This window comes from Corapipo altera, unplaced genomic scaffold (assembly GCF_003945725.1).
Source record: "Corapipo altera isolate COAL_440 unplaced genomic scaffold, ASM394572v1 1, whole genome shotgun sequence".
NCBI classification, from domain to species: Eukaryota; Metazoa; Chordata; class Aves; order Passeriformes; family Pipridae; genus Corapipo; species Corapipo altera.
The window spans coordinates 5,015,948-5,033,644 of record NW_020884873.1 but is presented as its reverse complement, the minus strand read 5'-3'; the positions used below and the strand labels follow the sequence as shown (position 1 = coordinate 5,033,644).

The 17,697-nt window shown below is 46.2% G+C and overlaps 1 protein-coding gene across 2 annotated transcripts in view; it reads left to right on the top strand.

Annotated features, from left to right (window-relative positions):
• Positions 1-17,474, top strand: part of BCL2L13 (BCL2 like 13) — a 41,919-nt gene extending 24,445 nt beyond the window's left edge. For both annotated transcript variants that reach the window (XM_027655371.1, XM_027655382.1), the window contains one exon: positions 10,889-17,474. In XM_027655371.1, the coding sequence (XP_027511172.1) occupies positions 10,889-11,701 (813 nt within the window). In that variant the 3' untranslated portion in view covers positions 11,702-17,474. The remainder of the gene's footprint in view (positions 1-10,888) is intronic.
• The last annotated feature ends 223 nt before the right edge of the window (positions 17,475-17,697 follow it).

Sequence of the window (17,697 nt, the reverse complement as noted above, 5' to 3'; positions counted from 1 at the left end):
TGGGAATGGTATATGTTTTCTTTTCTCCTCTTAAATTTCAGAGGGGTTTTTTAGCAGATAAGTAATTGGAGAACACTTCATACGGAAATGTCAGTAGGTACTAATTTATTTTTATAATAAGTGTTAAAATACCTCATGCATATTAGACTTTATAGCTGTATAGGAACATGCATAGAATGAGCAATCAGGATTTCTTTGTGCTTCAGTTTTCCTTGTAGAAATCTTTAATTCATGGTAACCAATGTTCCTGAGTCATGGCACGCTGAGAAGGTTTCATTTAAAAATACATCAGAGAGACAGCTCAGAGCCCAGGAGCTGGGTCTTGAAGGCTGAGCCTTAAGATTACTGGGTTTGGGAGGGATGCCAGATTTGAATGGAATTAATCTGGGATTTGTGAAATGGCTCCAGCAAGTTGATTTATTCTAAAAAGAAAAGCTGTTCAGGAAAACCCAGTGATAAAAAAAGCACTAGTAGGAAAAATCTCATTCAGAAGCTTCTCACATTTCAAGAGTGTACCTGAGCTTTTTTTTTTAAGACTAGTTCTTTCCAGAATTTCTGCACATCTGCACCTTCTTTATCTGTTCCCTTCCTGGCAGTGGTGGATAATAGTTTTCAAGGCCTTTGGGAGGGATTGTTTGTCTTTAATGGAGAGAAGCACCAGCAGCACTCAGCCAAATGACCTCAGGTTGCTTGATAAAAGCACTCACATTTCAAAGTATTTTCATCCCAGGGCAGGTCCTTACTTGCAGCTTTAAGACAGATCAGTGTTGGTGCTGTTTTGCTTTCCTGCCTCGTTTTTTAACCCCAGAAAGGGCTGTGGTCTGTTCTCCAGCCTCTTTTAGAGGCCTGCTGTAAACACACTTAACACAGCGCAAAGCCTCTGAAAAGGAGCAGCTTCCCAGCACGGCCTCCGAGGGAGGGGGCTGTGCTTTGTGTTTGTGTGACTGTGCCTGTGTGTGCAGAGCCCAGCCCGTCTGTGTCCGTCCAGCCAGCCATGAAATCACACTGACACGAGCGGGGCAGCAAACCAGCCAGAGCTATTTTTGAAACAGCACAAGAGGCGAGGAAAGAGACAAGGTGATGAAAATCCTTTCCAGATGAATTGATGTAGCTGCATTAACCTTTTGTGAGTTGCTCTGGGCATAGGGCTGGGGACCCACCGGGCATGTGACTTTATGTGGAGGAAGGGGAATATGTGGGTTTACTGTGGGTTTTTTTTTTTTTTCCTCCCTAAGCAAAATGTTCATCTTTACCAAGCTGCATGATTCTCGGTGTGTTCCGAGCCCGTGGGGTGGTGGTTGGGGATGGCAGTGCTGGGAGCAGGGCGTGGGGCCGGGGTGGGAGAGGTTGTGTTTCTGAGAAGGGCCGGGAAGAGCCGCTGCCATGGAAGGGTTTGCATTTTTTAAGATAAGCATCTGCCACTGGGGCTCTGTGTGCCGGATCAGGTTGTCAGTAATAATCTGCTAGAGCCATAAGGGCAGCGTAGAAACCTGGGAGTCTCCAGTGACTCATGTTGCTGTGACAGTAACAGGGTCAATTTTTGTGCTATTTTGGAGCGGGTGAAGATAGACCTTTCCTGCAGCTGCTGAGAGCTTGCTTAAAACTGAGAAGATGCCAGAATAGCCTCTCTGGTTTTTTGTGGGCCAGGAGCAGAGGAGAACTTCACAGGAGTCAGCTTTTCAGGGGCAGACCTGAAAAACTCTGTGGTGTCTCTGGTGCTATCTCTTCCCTTGGCACCACATGATTTGGGATCTTCCTCAATTTTTGGATTGAAGTCAGCCTTTTCCGGGAGGGAAGTAGCCAGTCAAAGGTAAGGGGTCAGCTGAGCCTTTCCTGTGCCCCACTGTGGATCTGGGGAGTCAGAATTTTACAGAGCTGTGTCATGCACTTTCTGCATCCTGCTGTGCAGCCAGGATGTAGCTGGAAGAGCTCCCAGTGTTCCGCATGTGTGCAAGGCTTGAAGGTTCCTTTATGAGCTCAGGAGACTTGTTGGTCTGGGAAAGCATCTGATTGAGGAAGGTGGACAGTTAACTAGAAGCAAAATTGCTGGCTCAAGGGAGTGAAGATTTATAAATTGGATAACCATGCAGCAGATTTCGAGAAGTCAACGTGGTTTGTAGGGAATGGGAGATTTGAGATATGAGAGGATGAGAAGTTGCATTTTGATTTTTTTCATGGCAGTCCTGCAGAGATATGGTTACGAGATGATGTGCTGAAGCAATGAGTGTTCCCCTCCCATTCTTCCTTCAGGCACTGAAATTGTGATTCAGCTAACTTCTGGTGGCAGGATGGGACTGGGATGTAGTGGTGGGTTGGTTAGTGAGGGAATGGCTGGCATATTTTTGTGTTCAAGTGCATAGGTATTTCAGTGCTGTGATTCTGGCCACTGTGTATCCAGTTCCCCTTCCCCTGGCTCTCTTCCACTGCTTCAGGGTGAAAGTCTTCCAAGTAGGAATGTCTGCAGTGCACTGTATATTGTGTTTGGGTGCAACTGGCAACAAAAACACGAATGAAGAGATGAAAGGACCACCTCATCTAGTTTACAACCTCTTAGATTTGCACGTAGATGCAAATGGATTTTGGAGAACTGTAGGGATGCAAGGAAATCTTGCTTTCTTCTGGACAGCCTCCCTCTTTCACTAATTGCTGTGACGGGTTTGGCTGCAGCTCTTACATTTACCCTGCTTAACTCTTAAGTTTTAGTATGATCTCTCTTTCAGAGCAAAAAGTGTGCTGGGCATTCCAGGTTCTCTAAATAGGGGACACGTTTCTTCCTCCTGACTAATGAGTCAAATGGTCACACTAAGATCTCCTTCCTTTATCATCTTGGACCATTGCAAAGCAATACCCAGCCTGATTACAAGTAGCTTTGTTCTTCTCTTTCCCCAAAGCAATGTTAGGGCTCAACAAACTGATATGCAGTGTACATGCTCTCCCCTCCTTTTTTCTCTTCTCTCCTCCCTTTTTCTCTTCTCCCCACCCCTTTCCTCCTCTCCCCTCCCTTCTCCTCCTCTCCCCTCCCTTTCCTACTCATACCTCCCCTCCCTTTTTGCTCTGTCTGACTTCTCCAGGGCTGAATGCTGCTGCATCAGAAGCAATTCTTGATCTCCTGGAAAGGTGCACAGTAAGGCCAGTCAGTTGGTAAGGATTTTTTTCCTCTTCCTTTTCCACCCCTACTCCCAAAAAATTGATTTCTTCTTGAGTTCTGCGGATCCTGTTTTCATGGTTAGATTTCATATATGTAGAAATAGCCTGGGAATGTCTGTAAGGAGGAAAAAGTGTAAGATTGCTTGGAAACTAGCTGCCTTTTTTTTTTCTCTCAGACTCCCATTCCTGTTCCAAGCCCATCTGCTTTTCCCTTGTTTGAAGAGGTGAATTAAGCGCACGCAATCGATGTTTATCGGTGTACAGTTAATAACCTTTCTTCTCTCAGTACCAACCTGGAACTTCTTGCATTTGTGAAGCTGAAATTGTCTCTGCCTTCCCAGGGTTCTTGTCTCTCACGATGTTCAGGCCTGGATTTGCGTTTAACTAGTTCATTGCCCATGTCGAAGAGAGCAAAAGTAAATTTGCTTATAATGTGCACAGTGTTTACAGTTTCCTATCTCAGCCTTAGAGGAGCTGTTCTCTCTGTGTTCCCGGTGTTTTGTCTTGGGCTTTGCAGCGAGTGTAAACATTTTCTTTGCTGCTGGTGCTTGAAAAATGTGCCTCTGAGAGTCTGTTAAACAATCTGGAGGAGAAAGAGCAAAGAGATGCTTGTCATCCCACGGAAGGAGGCAGGCAGTTTGTGCTACCAGAGATGAAAATCTCCTGCAGCAGTCCAGGTGTCTGCCCTGGGAATGACAATGCAGAAATAGAGAGACGTGCTCCACTGGAGGAGAGAGAAGTAAGTTTAATGTGGGAGAGATGCAAGAAAGGGCAGTCTAACTAGAGAAGTCCTAGAAAGGAGTTTTCCTTTCAAAATAATTATAATTTCCACTCGTGTCATGGAACACTGCAGTGAAATGTCCACTCTTATTTGTATCTAACTTCTTTGATACAGTATTAGATTTTTTTAGGCACTGTGACTGAAGAAGGAAATTAAACAGTAAAGGAGCAACTAGATCTCCTTTCTCTTTTTCCCTCCAACAACTTCAAATCTATCTGTCTGAAGAAGTGGTCTATAAATAACTGAATTTACCTCAATTTAAACAGATAACACAGAAACCTTAAAGGATGTTGGTTTGGTGCTGACTCTCTGCAGGTTGCAGAGGTTATGTTGGAGGGCAGGGATGGAATAAGATCATTTCTGCAGGCTGTTGTAGCCAAAGCATTCCTTGAAGGGAAGAATGAGAGCAGTGGTTGCAGTACAGGAGTGCTTTGATCTGGTTCACTCAACCTTTTTTTTCCTTTTTTTTTTTTCCTTAATAACAAGTGCTGTCCTATTTGTGGACTATTTGTAAGAACTCTGCTCTCTTTGTCTTGGCTCCACCTATCTCCACAGTTTCAGAGAGATGGACAGAGAGGCACAGTAAGTGCCTGAGGGCTTTTTCTTACTCCTTTATATTTCCAAATGTGTTGTTCTGGATCTGAGTGTTGTCAGCAGCTCCTTTATAATCCGTTTCTCTGAAGGATTAGCAGGGTAGTGCTGTCAGGTCTGACTTCCAGGAGGGTCTGAAGAGGCACAGTGTACCGGGGCTGTGGATGGAGACATGGAGCAGATGGAACTGCAGCCTGGTCAAACAAGGGTGGGAGTGGAGCTTCCAGACCCTGGTAGCTGTCCCTGGGCACAGCCTTTGCCCACTCATCCCTCGGCACCAGCACACAACTGCTCCTCTGCCACAGCTGGAAATCCTACAGCAGGTGTGTTCCCAGCTCTGGGGAAGTTTGTTGTTGTGGGAAGTTTGCTTATTTCCCCAGAGGGAGATGTCTTAGGATCCCTGGACACAGGCCAGTTCATCACTCCTTGCCTCTTGTTTTTTGGACAGTAGATTTTAAGCACAGATGCACTTGATAGGTTCCTGGTGCTCGTTGCTGTGACACTGCTGGTGTGAGGAAAGTGGCCGTAGAGTCATAGAATATCCTGATTGGGAAGGGACCCACAAGGATCATCGAGTCCAGGTCCTGGCCCTGAATCACACCTGAGAACATTGTCCAAATGGTTCTTGAACTTCATTTCTCTCTGTGATGGGTTATGTTACAAGATAGTCAGTACCCTCAACTAAGAAACTTCCTAGCTGAGTTGAGTGGTTTGAATTTTTTATCGTAGCCAGAATTGCTCTCCTGGGACTGTTCTGCCAGTGTTTCCTCCTGCACCTCAAGACACTCTTTTTGTCAGGGATTTTATGTGGGTCTGTTTAGTTTCATGTTGAGGGATTGAAGCCCAGGGAACGTGTTTATTTTTTCCCCTGGTGGCACTTTGATCTGTATACAGAATTTTTACCCGTGCTGGACAAAATCAGGATCTGGGGTGTGCATGTGCCTTGCTGGGCTCTGTGGGTTTTCGGGTGGGCTCTTCTGTGTCTTCGGAATTGAGTTTTGTGTGAGTTGCCTGTCCACATAATTCCTCGTTTATATTTTAAGAACTGAACCAGAGAGACCAGTTGAGCTTTTAAGAACACTTAAAACCAAACCTTAGAAGCAGCTTCCACAGCATTTAGACATGGTTTGCATTTTCCTGGTCTTTGGTGTTTACAGGGGAGGGCATTCAAAGTCTTCTCTAAGAGGCTCTGTTGGACACCTTAATGGGGATCTCTTTCTGTTCACTATTTAATAATATCTCCATTATAGATGCAGTGTGTGCTACTACTCCTACTCTTTTCATGGAGAAAAAAAGTTGCTTTTGTCTTTGAGACATTCAGAATTTGGGCTTGAATATTGCTTTGCACCAGGAGCAGCTTTACATAAATCAGGCTGAAATTATTATTTTGCTAAATAAAGGGTTTTTTTTTCTTATGTGTAGTTAAAGTTTTTGCTGTTTAGCAAATATAACTACTATAGTTAATAAGTCTGTTTGTTTGTATAGCCTTAATAACCTATTAGAATACTATGAGAAATAATATTAGTCATCATAAGAGTCAGTTTCCAGGTTGTGGCTTGGGGTTTTTTTTGTTACATTTGCTGTCTTTAAGTCATAATTGAAACTTTTCAGGTGTTTTTTAAGGAGCAGTTCTGTACTGTATGTCAAAGACTGGTAGTGTTCTGAATCCACGGCTGAGAGTGATTTTCAGCAAAGTTCAGGTTCCTGGCACTGACAGGACTACAGCTAAATCCAGACTGATGGATTCTGCTTGTTGGAGGAGCTTTCAGATGTGTTTTTGTTATCTTGTTACCCGTTTAGAGTAGTTCCAGTGTAGCTCACCCTGTAGCATGGTGGCTACAGCCTGTCCTGAGGGTGAGCCTGCCACAATTGTTAGAGTGCTTTCTGTCACTTGTCCAAATACTTTCTGCAAGTCAGACCCCACGGGCTGAGGACAGTGGGGTCTGACTGCAGTAGCTCTGTTCTTTAGGTCTGCAGATGCCACCTGCCCAGAATTGTTGATCTTTTCCTCAGACCTGCCTCATGAGCTGTGAACCATTCTGGTTATGTTCTAGCCAAGAAAGGAAATATGCAGTTCTCCTTCTCCTCCTCACAACTTGTGCCCACTCTTCCCTCAAGTGGCAGTGGCTGGGATCAGGAGTGGCAGGATGCTGTGGTGAGGGGCTTACCCACGCTTCTCTACCACACCTGACGTGGTTCTCTAAGTGTGCTGGATGAGTTTGTAAGTCTCCCGTGGCAAATTTGAAAAAGAGCAACTCTGATCTTTCTGGTTTGAAGCAGTAGACTGTCTATTTACAATAAACAAAGCAGATAAAGAAATGCTTACATACATTTGTACTTACTATTAAATCTAAAGTGTAGGGCTTATATAAGGCCTCAAGTTATTAAAAATCCTTCCACATGTTACATCCTGTCCTGAAATAATCTGCCTGTTGGGGCTTTGCTTCTGGGTCACATCTGTAGATGAATCAAGAGAATTGTCCTGAATGTCATTCAGTTTTTATTGCAGTTGCTTTAAAAGGGAAAAAAAAAAACCACCAGGAAGTGCAAACCTCAACTGAACTGGCATAAAATCCTGGCTTTATCCGCTTGACTTTATGTATTAAATCTTAATTCAGCTCAAGAAATATTAATCACGTATCCTAAATAATGCCTATTACTGTCTGGCTTTCCAATTAAAGCTTCGTAAGCTTTTAACGAAAAAGCAGTGGAATTACCCACTGCCACTCGGGGTGTTCAGCTCTCCCCCAGGTTTGCCAACTGTGGCTTCAGGCTCGGAGAGCTGTGTCCCCGAGGCACTGACACGAAAGTTAAATTGTCTGGAAAGACAGAAAGGAATCAGCCAGGCTGCATAAGGCTCTGATTTATAGGGAGCCAGCGGCTGATAACTCTTTTGAGGTCAGCGCAGCCTGCGTGAGAAGAGGAACAATAACACTCTTGAGCCCCTTTGGCCCTCCTCCCTTCTGCTGAAGGCAGGATGTGTGTGTGGTGTTGGTACATGTATTAATGAAGTATTTGAAATGTTGAGGATTGCCCATGTTTCTTGTAGTACCCTCCCTTCATTTCCTTACGCTCTCCAAAACAGTTTATCCTGCATATTACCCTCAGGATATGCCCAGATCTTGTATTTTGTGAGAAGTGTGTCTCCAGTGAAAGTGCTCCAGCAAAGCACATTTTAAAAATGCCTTGATAGGTGGGAATAACCAGAATAACTAATGCCCAATCTTTGTACACCATTGTTGCCTCCCCATCTGTTTGTCAGCTTGCTGAGGATCTGGCATCGTGTCATACTGACCAAAGGTATTTTCTGGGCCTGGGCAGCTACTGGTCCACATTACAGCTGTGGTGGTACCTTATGTACCACATGTAGGTGGAACTACTTGTTCTTTTTTATCATGGGCAAATTGTCTGTGGGTTTCCTTTGATTTTCCTTATGACAGGGAAGGGACTAGTGAAGAGTGGTGGATCAGGAAGAGAGCAGAAGCAGAGGCTAAAGGAATAAGTACGTATTAAGAAGCATCAGGATGGCTTAAATTTCACGGCAGTCTCTGTACCCGACTGTCCCCGTTGGCTACAGGTGGCTCCATCCTCCCCTCCGTGGGCTGCTGAGTCACGGCTCAAAGCCTCTGGGCTTTCTCTGGTGTACAGGGTGCGACTGCAGGGGAATTCAGGCTGTCTGAATATGGCCCTGTGTGATGCTTCTTTTGGTTCATTATGGAAGTTTGCTGCAATTGCCAGGGCTCACAAACCCGCAGCAGCACAGTGTATTGGAATATTTTTGTATATGCCTCGTGTTGAGTGGGTCACAGCAGCATGGGCACACTCCCAGGGCAGTGCCAAGAGCAGAGCTGTTATCAGGGCTGGGTGTCCCTGTTCTTTTTGCTAACATCAGATCACAGCTGTGGCCTAGTGTGTTGTGATGTGCTGTGGAGGGGAAATCATTCTGATTTGTGGAAAGGTAGAGCTGAGAAGGGAGGAGGGTAATACAGAGGTTCATGAGATTGCATGTTTCACCCCTAATTATTTTGTTGTTTAATTGCCACTCTTAAGAGTCTGTGTCACTTGTGGAAATAAAAAATCTGTTATAATCGGAGGTGTCTGTCATAATCTGGTACTGGCTTATATTCCAGTGAGAGTATTTCCTGCTTAATCAACATCCAGAGCAAACCCTGATGGTCAAAGGAGTGAGTGTACAGTCTCAGAGTGGGCAGCAAGCTGCCTCTCCATCCTCAGCACAGGGTGGTGGGAGCTGATGACAAGGACAGTGACTGACTCCCTGCTGTGCTGCTCTCCAGTGTCTGCTGGAGCAGGACAGGGCAGTGCTGCTGTGGAGTCCTGCCCTCCCACATTGCACAGCAGCCCCGGCCCACACTGCTCAGGGCTCTTTGGATCCAGTAACCTCTGCCTTTACTTCAGTTTCTTGGCCCCTCTTTTCCACTGCCCTTCCTTTGCAATGCTGGTTGTTTCCCCCTGGGTGTCGAGCTCCATTTTGTTTTAATGGCCTGAGCTGCATTTAAAAAAAATTAGTTGTTCTAGTGAAACATGACTTTCAAGAGGATACCAGAGTCCTGAACTGTCAGTCACTGCTCAAAGAGCAGAACTTGTTTTGGGTTTGTTGGCGTGTGGGTGGTGTCTGAAATTTTCACTAAGGTAATGCTTTATTAGTTTTTATTTCATTCTGAATTAAGACTTTATGGAGATCCTTAAGCAGTTAATGAACAGCTTAATCACCTTTAACCCTTTCCCTAAGGAACTCTGTGCTTCGTTTCTCTTTGGAGTTTCTGAACATGTTACCGAGCTGGATGATGTTTCCCACATCCAACCAATTTAAAGGCATTTATGAAGAAAAATTCCTTTTGAAAGTGTTCTTCAGTATTCCTTTGTCCATGTCCAAATATATTCTGAAATTCCATGGGCTGAGGAGATTTACATCCCACCCCTGCTTCATGTGTTCTGATCATAGCACCAGCAGTGTTTGTGCTGCCTCTCCTGTGTCTGCCAACTCACGTTTTGGGATTTTGGTGGGGTTTTTTTTGTCTGTGTGGACATCCTTCCCTGTTCTAGGGCAGTGAGGAGTTGCAGTGTGTCTTGTGTCTCTGTGGAGAGGAGTGGGAAACAGTAGGTAGGAGCCTGGAGCACAGTCAACCCCCAAATGCACTGGTGTTGGACAGGTTTAAAAAAGAGGGACAACTGCTTGGAATGCTTTAGAACTATTGTGTGTAGAAGGGAGCAGAAAGAAAGAGAATGAATGGAATTTTTTCCTTCATGTTATGATGGAATGTACCGGAAAGCTTGATAATTGAACAAGGAATTTGCACAGAAGAGGCTCCCAGCCCTGCAGTGCTTTATAGAATGTTCAAATATTTTTGTTATGAGCGAGAAAGTTATTGGATCTCTGTTAATGGTTTCACAGACTTCTATTATGTGGCATAGCAAACTGTCCCATCTCTTCGTCCTGGTTTCAGCTGGAATAGTTAATTTTCTTCTTGGTAACTGCTACAGAGTTGGGTTTTGGATTTAGTGTGAGAGTAATGTTGATAACATGCTGACATTTTGGCTGTGTAGCACTTACCCTAAACAAAGCCCTTTTCAGTTTCTCGTGCTCTGTTAGCAAGGAGAGGTACAAGAGGCTGGGAGGGAGGGTGGCCAGGACAGCTAACCCAAACTGGTAATATCGGAGGGATATTCCATACCATGGAATGTCATGCTCCCTGTGTGAACTTGGGGGAGTTTGCTGAGAGCTGCCAGTCACTGCTGGGGAATGAGCTAAATACAAGCAAGCCAACTCTGTCAGCATCTCTGCATGTCTGTGCTTGGTTGGTTGTTTCAGCTTAACTTTTCAAGACTTTGGCTACACAACTTAAGAACAGCTAAAATTGTTTGCAGTAAAATACTAGAATTACTGTATATTCCAGCTTGTTGGTACAAAGTAGGAATGCAGGCTTCAGATAGCACTGGAAATGGGATAGATGAAAACAGACAAGCAGTAGGGTGCACAGAAGGGGGAAGGCAGCTGTTTTCAGCTGGGCACACGTCCTTGTGTTTGCTTGCTTTGTTTTGTTGCAGTTTGGTTTCAGATTTTAGTATCTTGTCTGGTTAATAGTGGTGTGTTTTGGTGATGTACTCGGCGATGCAGTAACGTCAGGGAAAGGAGGAGCTCCCAGCAAAGCTCATCTAAGAGGTTCCATTCTCTGGAAATGCCAGCTGGACCAGCTGGGTCCTGTAAGCTACTGAAATGTAGGTCAGGCAGATGCAGAGCCCTCTCGTCTTTCTTCCAGCTCAAGTTTCCAGGTGTCCTGTTCCTTCCTGTACAGGGGAGGTAATGCTGAAGCCGTGGCTCATATGTTGTGTCTTCCTTTTTGTTTGCAGGGGACAGTCTTTACTTTGGAATCCGAAGAGGAAGAGTACCCCGGGCTCATCGCAGAGGACAGTAATGACATCTACATCCTGACCAGTGACAACTCAGGCCAGGTGAGCCCCCCGGAGTCCCCCACGGTGACCACGTCGTGGCAGTCGGAGAGCCTGCCCGTCTCCCTGTCGGCGAGTCAGAGCTGGCACACGGAGAGCCTGCCAGTCTCCCTGGGACCCGAGTCCTGGCAGCAAGTGGCTATGGATCCTGAAGAAGTCAAAAGCCTGGACAGCAACGGAGGGGGTGAAGAGAGGAGCGAGAACAACTCTTCCAACTCCGACATTGTTCACGTGGAGAAGGAAGAGATACCGGAGGGGATTGAGGAAGCAGTGGTGGCAGCTGGCGCTGCAGAGACCATGCAAGCGGCGTTTCCAGAAACCTCTGCTTCTCTACAGGAAGCAAAACCTCCAGCTGAAGTTGCTGCTGTTGAAAAAGCACATCCCTCTGCACTTCTGCGTGCAAAACAGGAGGAAAAGGGAAAAGCGGCCGAAGAGCTCGCTGAACCTGAAATCCCCGCACTAAGTAAACCTGTCCCAAAGTTAGCGCCGTCAGAAGAAAAGGCTGCACCAGAACCTGAGAAAATACTGCTTCCAGGGGAAAAAAAAGTGGGGAAAGAGGGCCATTTGGAAGAAGCGGAAGAGAAATCCTCCGCTGCCGAGGAGAAGCCCATCCTGTTGCCGGAAGGGAAATCGATACTGCTGTACGGCGGGGCTGCCGCCGTGGCTATATTGGCTGTAGCGGTCGGAGTAGCGCTGGCGCTTAGGAAAAAGTAACAGAGCTCTCTTGAGGAGGAGGAGGAGGAGGAGGAGGAGGAGGAGGAGGGGGGAGAGACAAGAGAGCACCATCCAGTTTTTTTTGTAGTTGTGTTACCTAAAGGTTGAGCTGCCTGCTGTTTAATTGGACATTCGAGTAACTTAATGGTGATGGGGTGAGGTTGTTCAATAAGCCTCCAGCTACGGACAATCATGTTTTTAGTAGAATTGGGGCGGGGACTGGTTTTTCGTGATTAAAGTACTGGGGTATTTTTAAAAAAAAAAACAAACAAAAAAATTCTGCAAATTTAAGAACTTAAGTGCAGGTGCTGAAGAAAGGGGTGCTCATACTCTAGGAACTGGAACAGAGAATCCCCAGGGGAAGGGGAGAGCCAGCTGCTGCCAACCCCTGGAGTTTTTGGCTTCTCAGACTGACCGCTATTGCAGCTGTGCTGTCTTGTCACTTCCCGTCGCGCCCCAAGAGCCCTTCCTAACAAACATTAGCCAACCTGAGTCCTGTAGCGAGAGGCTGGTCTCCCTTTTGTCTCGGCTTCCTCTCAGGTACAGCACTGCTCCTCATAACCTTCCAGGTTCCTCCTAAGCCCCGGTGGGACAGTGCTTTTTTTTTACCTCTTGGCTCACACTGGTTTTGGCCCCTAACGTTTACTGGAGCCCCATCCTGTGAAGATGCTGCCTCTCTATTGCTGTATTATCTCTGAGCATCCTGGTGTTCCTGGGGTAGAGGTGCTGCCCAGGAGGGTGGGAGGGACACTGCTGGTTTGAGAACCCATTTGCTTTCCTCCTGCCCGGCCCACTTACTGCGACCCCTCGGTTACCAGAGGTGCAAAATTCATGCTGGACACGGTGCCGCTTGGATCAGTGCTCTGATCTCCGGGGTGCGTTCAGCGGTAAACGCTCTGCTGTCCTGTGTCACGCTGCAGTCTGCATCGTCTTTCCCAAGTTAAGCACAGAGTGTATTTAGTCCTAACTTGGTCTTGCCTGTGACAGAATCCCAGATATATAAAGCAATGGATTCTAGTGAGCAAAAGAGCATTAAACATCTCCTCTATCTGCTTGTTCCTGACCTGACCCGGAGCGCTGGTCAGTGCGATTTCTTTTGCAGCGGTGAATCTGTAATCATCTAAACTTACAGGTTCACAAATGCTGAGGAAAGTTACTTTGGCAAAAAGGAAACCCCTCTTCCTGCAGTCACAACACTTCAGGTGCGTGTGGAGAGAAACGTTTTAAGTATCGCCATGCTCGTTAGTCAGATCCAGCTACAAGCCTTCCTCTTTCAGCATGTTTGTGTGTCTGTCCATGTCCACTGCAGCTCTGTGGGCAAGACCTTGGGCTTTCCAGGCACAACTATGGATGCATCTCTGAAGGTTGGTGCTGGCACTGTGGCTTAGACCAGCTGGAGGGAGGTGAAGGGGAACTCGCGATAATGTAGAAACCGAAACATGAGCTTACGGGAATCTTACTCTTCACAAAGCACAAAGACAAGGTACTTTTATTTCTAAATAACCTTATCTAGGGTACCTCTCCTGATGAGCCTGTTTCTTGAGGGATCTCAGAATGAAGAGATTTTAGCATATTCTCTATTTTAGGATATTCTTGCTGCGTTTTCCTATCCCAGGATGCTGGAAAGTTAGTCAGAGCGTATCAGATTCTGAGGAATTATTTTTGGTTAAGCTTTTGTGAGAATGGATTTTCTAGAAAACTTACTGGATTTTGAACTCTGTGTGTGTGAAGTTGAATATTAAGAGGAAGGTTGTCACGTATGTGCTGCCACTGTGGACTGAACTCGGGAGCTGTGGAGTTCTGGACTTTACTGTTGATCACTAATGGCTCTTTTTCCATATACAAAACTTAGTAGTTTGGCCTTAACAGAAAAAAAACAAAGCCCTTTATCATATTGCAAAGTGGAATTGACTTTGCCATTTCCTGGTAGTCTCATTGCTGTGCTTTCCTGCCTGGTCAGTCAGGATAGGGCTGCCCCTCTCCTGCTGCTTTGCTGATGGCTTTGGGTTCTTCTCTGGGAACATTCTCTGTGGGAAAAGGGCTGTTCTGAACCTGACCTACATCCTCTCCTTACTACTGAAGACACTGAGCCTACATCTGGGACATCCCCAGCTGTTGCCACACAGCAGGTTACTCTAAAGCAGAGATGGATTCTGTGGACACTGGATAATTTGTGTATCAAGGGGGGGTGCAGACAGGGCTGGTTTTACTTTAACTCTTCTCTGGATGTAGTTGTTTCAGTGTTAGTGTGGGAGATCAGTAGAGGACAGGAATAAATCCAGGCTGGCTAGGGAAGAAGTCCATAACTTGTCGGCACAAGGAACCCAGCAGAGTATTAAATAGAAAGCATCTTCTTCCACACAGCAGTGAGAAGGTGGCAGCAGGAGTAAGGAATAAGTGACTGTGTTAAGTCTTTTGCCTGACTGTGAAAATACTTGAGTATCTGGTGTGTTGCCACATTTAATGGAGCATCAGCTGCACCGTATGTTTTTGCTTGGTCCTTCCTCTAGAATATTCTTTTCCTCTAAGGGTCTTTTAGATTTGGCAAGTCAGCAAGAATTTGTACCCTCTTCTCCCCCACCCCGCTGACCACATGTTCAGGACATTGTGAGCCTCTTCCCTCTGGGAACACTCCATTAGTTAAAAAGGTCAGTTGTGGGCTTGAATTCTGCTGAATTTGGAGTCCTGTGGTCAGAGCTGGGACAGGCCCTGTGGAAGTCACCAAAGGGCAGGTAAGGTCAGATGGCAGCGTTCCTCCAGACCTGAGTGACAGGTGGTGTGAATTAGAAAATGGAAGGGGTTTTTCCCCCCATCTTCAAGTCTATTGCAGTAATCCTACGCTGCAGGGTCTAACTACCCCGAAAGGTGGGATGCAACCTCTCTTTAGTGGATCTCTTGTAGCTGGCAGAGGGAAAGGCAGTAGCTCTATACTTACAAAAGGGCAACTTGCATTGCATATCCCCTTCCCAAAAGTGCCTCAATATCTGTCCTCGAGTGGCCTGTACCTTAACAAAATATCTACCTTAGACCCATTCTGTCTTCACTTTATCCTTAGCACACCCTAAAGCTGAGATGCTAAAACAGCAGCAGACGAGATCTACAAAGAAGTGGTAAATAGTTAATGACCTGCAGTGGGCAGGGTGCTCAGTAAGGAGCTGTCAAGGAAAAGGCTTTCAAGATAAGGTGCAACTTAAATTTCAGCTGTGCTTAATTCTAAGCTATGCTTAGTTGGGCATTGTGGCTGGGAGAGGGGCAAGGGCTTTCTTCAGCTGGCACTGCAGGAACAAGAGGCTGGGAGCAAAGACCAACTGTTACCCAAAAGCCCAAAGTGCAGACACAGAGCCACGTCCCTGCCCGTTGTAGCTGCCCTGCGTGGGGTGGAGCCTGGTGGACTCCTGCCTCCCGACTCCCTTCACCTTCATAAAATCCAGCTGTGGGGCTGGAGGTGGGGCAGCACGACAGTACTGAGCTACTCAGCTGGCCAACACAGGAATATTACTGGGCACAGAGAGAGAGGCAGCTTGAATACTTAAGGTTTTGGTTTTCACTGGGCTGGGCGGGTGCTGAGAGGGGTTCTCAGGGTGGTAATTCGGCTGCTGAAAACTACAGAAAATAACTTAATCTGAGATGCTAGGGCTGGCCCAACCAAACAATCTGGAGCCAAGAAAGCAGCACTTCTGCAGCCTTCTGTCCATTAAGATGTGAATCTTGGAGCAGCTGCTGCTCCAGGTACTCACCAGTCCAAATGGAAGCTCCTGGCACAGAGCCGGATGATGCAGCGGGAGCGTGGTCTCTGTTCAGTATCGCACCTGCTCTTGGACACCAGTTTAGATTCTGGCTGGAGGAGAAGTGCCTGTTGTGGTGGTGGTTGCAGTTGGTTGTTTCTTTCCTAACATGCCTTCTGGAGAGCAGGTTAGTACTAAGGAATCCATCCTTGCTGTTTGTGAGGGTTTGATTTGTCATCCTGGCTGGAAGCTGCGCTCAGGCATCTGCAGCTCGAGGGCCAGGTGAAAGCTGCAGTGCTGAGTGCTCTTAGACAGGATAAATTCTGCTGCCGGAATCCTGCTTCCTTCCTTTTCACACAGCGTTGATCACAGCCAGCCTAACACACTGGACTGGGTTTTTTAACTAATCAATGCTTTCTAAGGGTCACAAGCAAGGTTCTCAAGTTCGGTCTTTTTTCATTTTAATGACTGTAGTAGATAAAATAATCTGAGCTTTTAAACCTTCCTGGCATTTAATTTCAGCTACAATGATATGGCAGTACTAGGAAGGCCCCAGGAAGGTAGATCTTGCTATTTTGGCAGAAAAAACTAGAAGTGCTTCTGGCAGCATCGTGTCTCACTCCCTAAGCCAGAGCAAGCTCCTGTTACAGAATTTGAGAGTGTACTTATGAGGTTCCTTTGCTGTGAAATGGGGGGTGTGGGGTGGAGAGGTGAACACAGCCCAGCTGCAATGCCTGAGGGGCTTCAGAATGCCCAAGGCTGCAGGAGAATGTTTTATCCCAGGCTCTGTTTGTGTCTGCTCAGGTTGAAGCACAACAGGAGAAAGTGTTTCCCAGTGAAACATGGAGAGGTGAGGCACAATATCTCCTGTACCAAGTGAAGGCAGAAGCTGTGCATGATTTTAATTTGGCTTGGTCTGCTTAATTTCAGCATTAGGGAGGTTACAAGAACAGTATTGCTTTGACTCCATGTATGTACCTGTGCTCCAAACTGCAAGCTCTGTATTGCCATAACAAAAAAGGGGGGTGAGGGGGTGTTTATAAAACTTAAGCCACCACTACTTGACTCCAGCAGAGTGAGCTCTCGGGCCCAGAGGAGCAGGGAATTCAGTTTGTGTCTGACAGAGTGAACTCTCCTGCCCAGTTCTTGGCTGGGGAATGGCACCAGCTCAGAGGGGTCAGCTGCAGTGTAAAGTCCAGGGGAACCACGAACACATCATCGCCCAGATCCACTTCCTTAAGTTAAATAACTTATCACTTTTTTTCCTACTTAGAGCTGACCCTCTCTTGGTCTCTTGGGTAGGTGACTTGCTTCCTCCGAGCCAGAGGTCTATGGTCATGCTGTAGAAGTGGGGGAGCTCCTGTTGGCTTCCAGTGGAAGCTGCCTTTGATCTCCCTGCAGTATCTGCAGGGGAGGGAAGGAACACTATCAATGTGGACAGAACAAGCTGCAGAGGATGCATCTTACTGCTATACCTTTAGGGGGTCTGTCCCCATTTTTAACTTGCAGTATAAGCAGTATAAGCAGCTTATACTTGCAGTATAAGCTTTTATTCAAACTCAGACCAAAAGAATGCCACTTGATTTGTTAAGTAGCAAAGACTAATGGGACTTGATTTGTTAAGTAGCAAAGACTAATGGGACTGACTAAAGCTGCATGTTAGGGGATATCTTCTACTAGGCTTCTGCTGGGTGTAAGCAAATAGTGACAGACTTGCAGGGATTTCGGATTCTGTTCTCAAGAGGCCTGCCTGGGGGAAGAGACCCTGACTGGTCCTCAAGTCACCCATTATCCCAGGAACTCGTCATACTGTTCCTTCTAATATGCAAGTGCAGCCCTCTTGGGGAAAACTGTCTAAAGCTTCTTGTGCCATTTGGTTAATAAAAGTGTTTCCACCTTTAAAAGAAAGTTCTTTCCAGCTTCATTGTTCTACAGTCAGTTGAAGTGAAGGGGTATGTACATTTTTTCCCTCTGCTAATGGGACACTGCTGTAAGATCCATGCCCCCAGGTTGCACTTTAATAAATGGTACAGTTTTCAAGAACAATGTGTAGACTACTTCTTTGCTTCCCCCTCTCCCTGTTTTAGTGCAGGCACCAAAAGAAAAGATGCTTTTACTTACATAAAATTTGCTTATGCAAGGCACAAGGACAGGACCAGAGTGTCTCTACTGCCGCCAGCTGCATCGTAAGCCTTGGTAAATTAGAGGAATGCCACGAGTACTTGAAGAAAAAATTGACAGCACCAAAAAAATCCAGGTGGAAATTGAAAT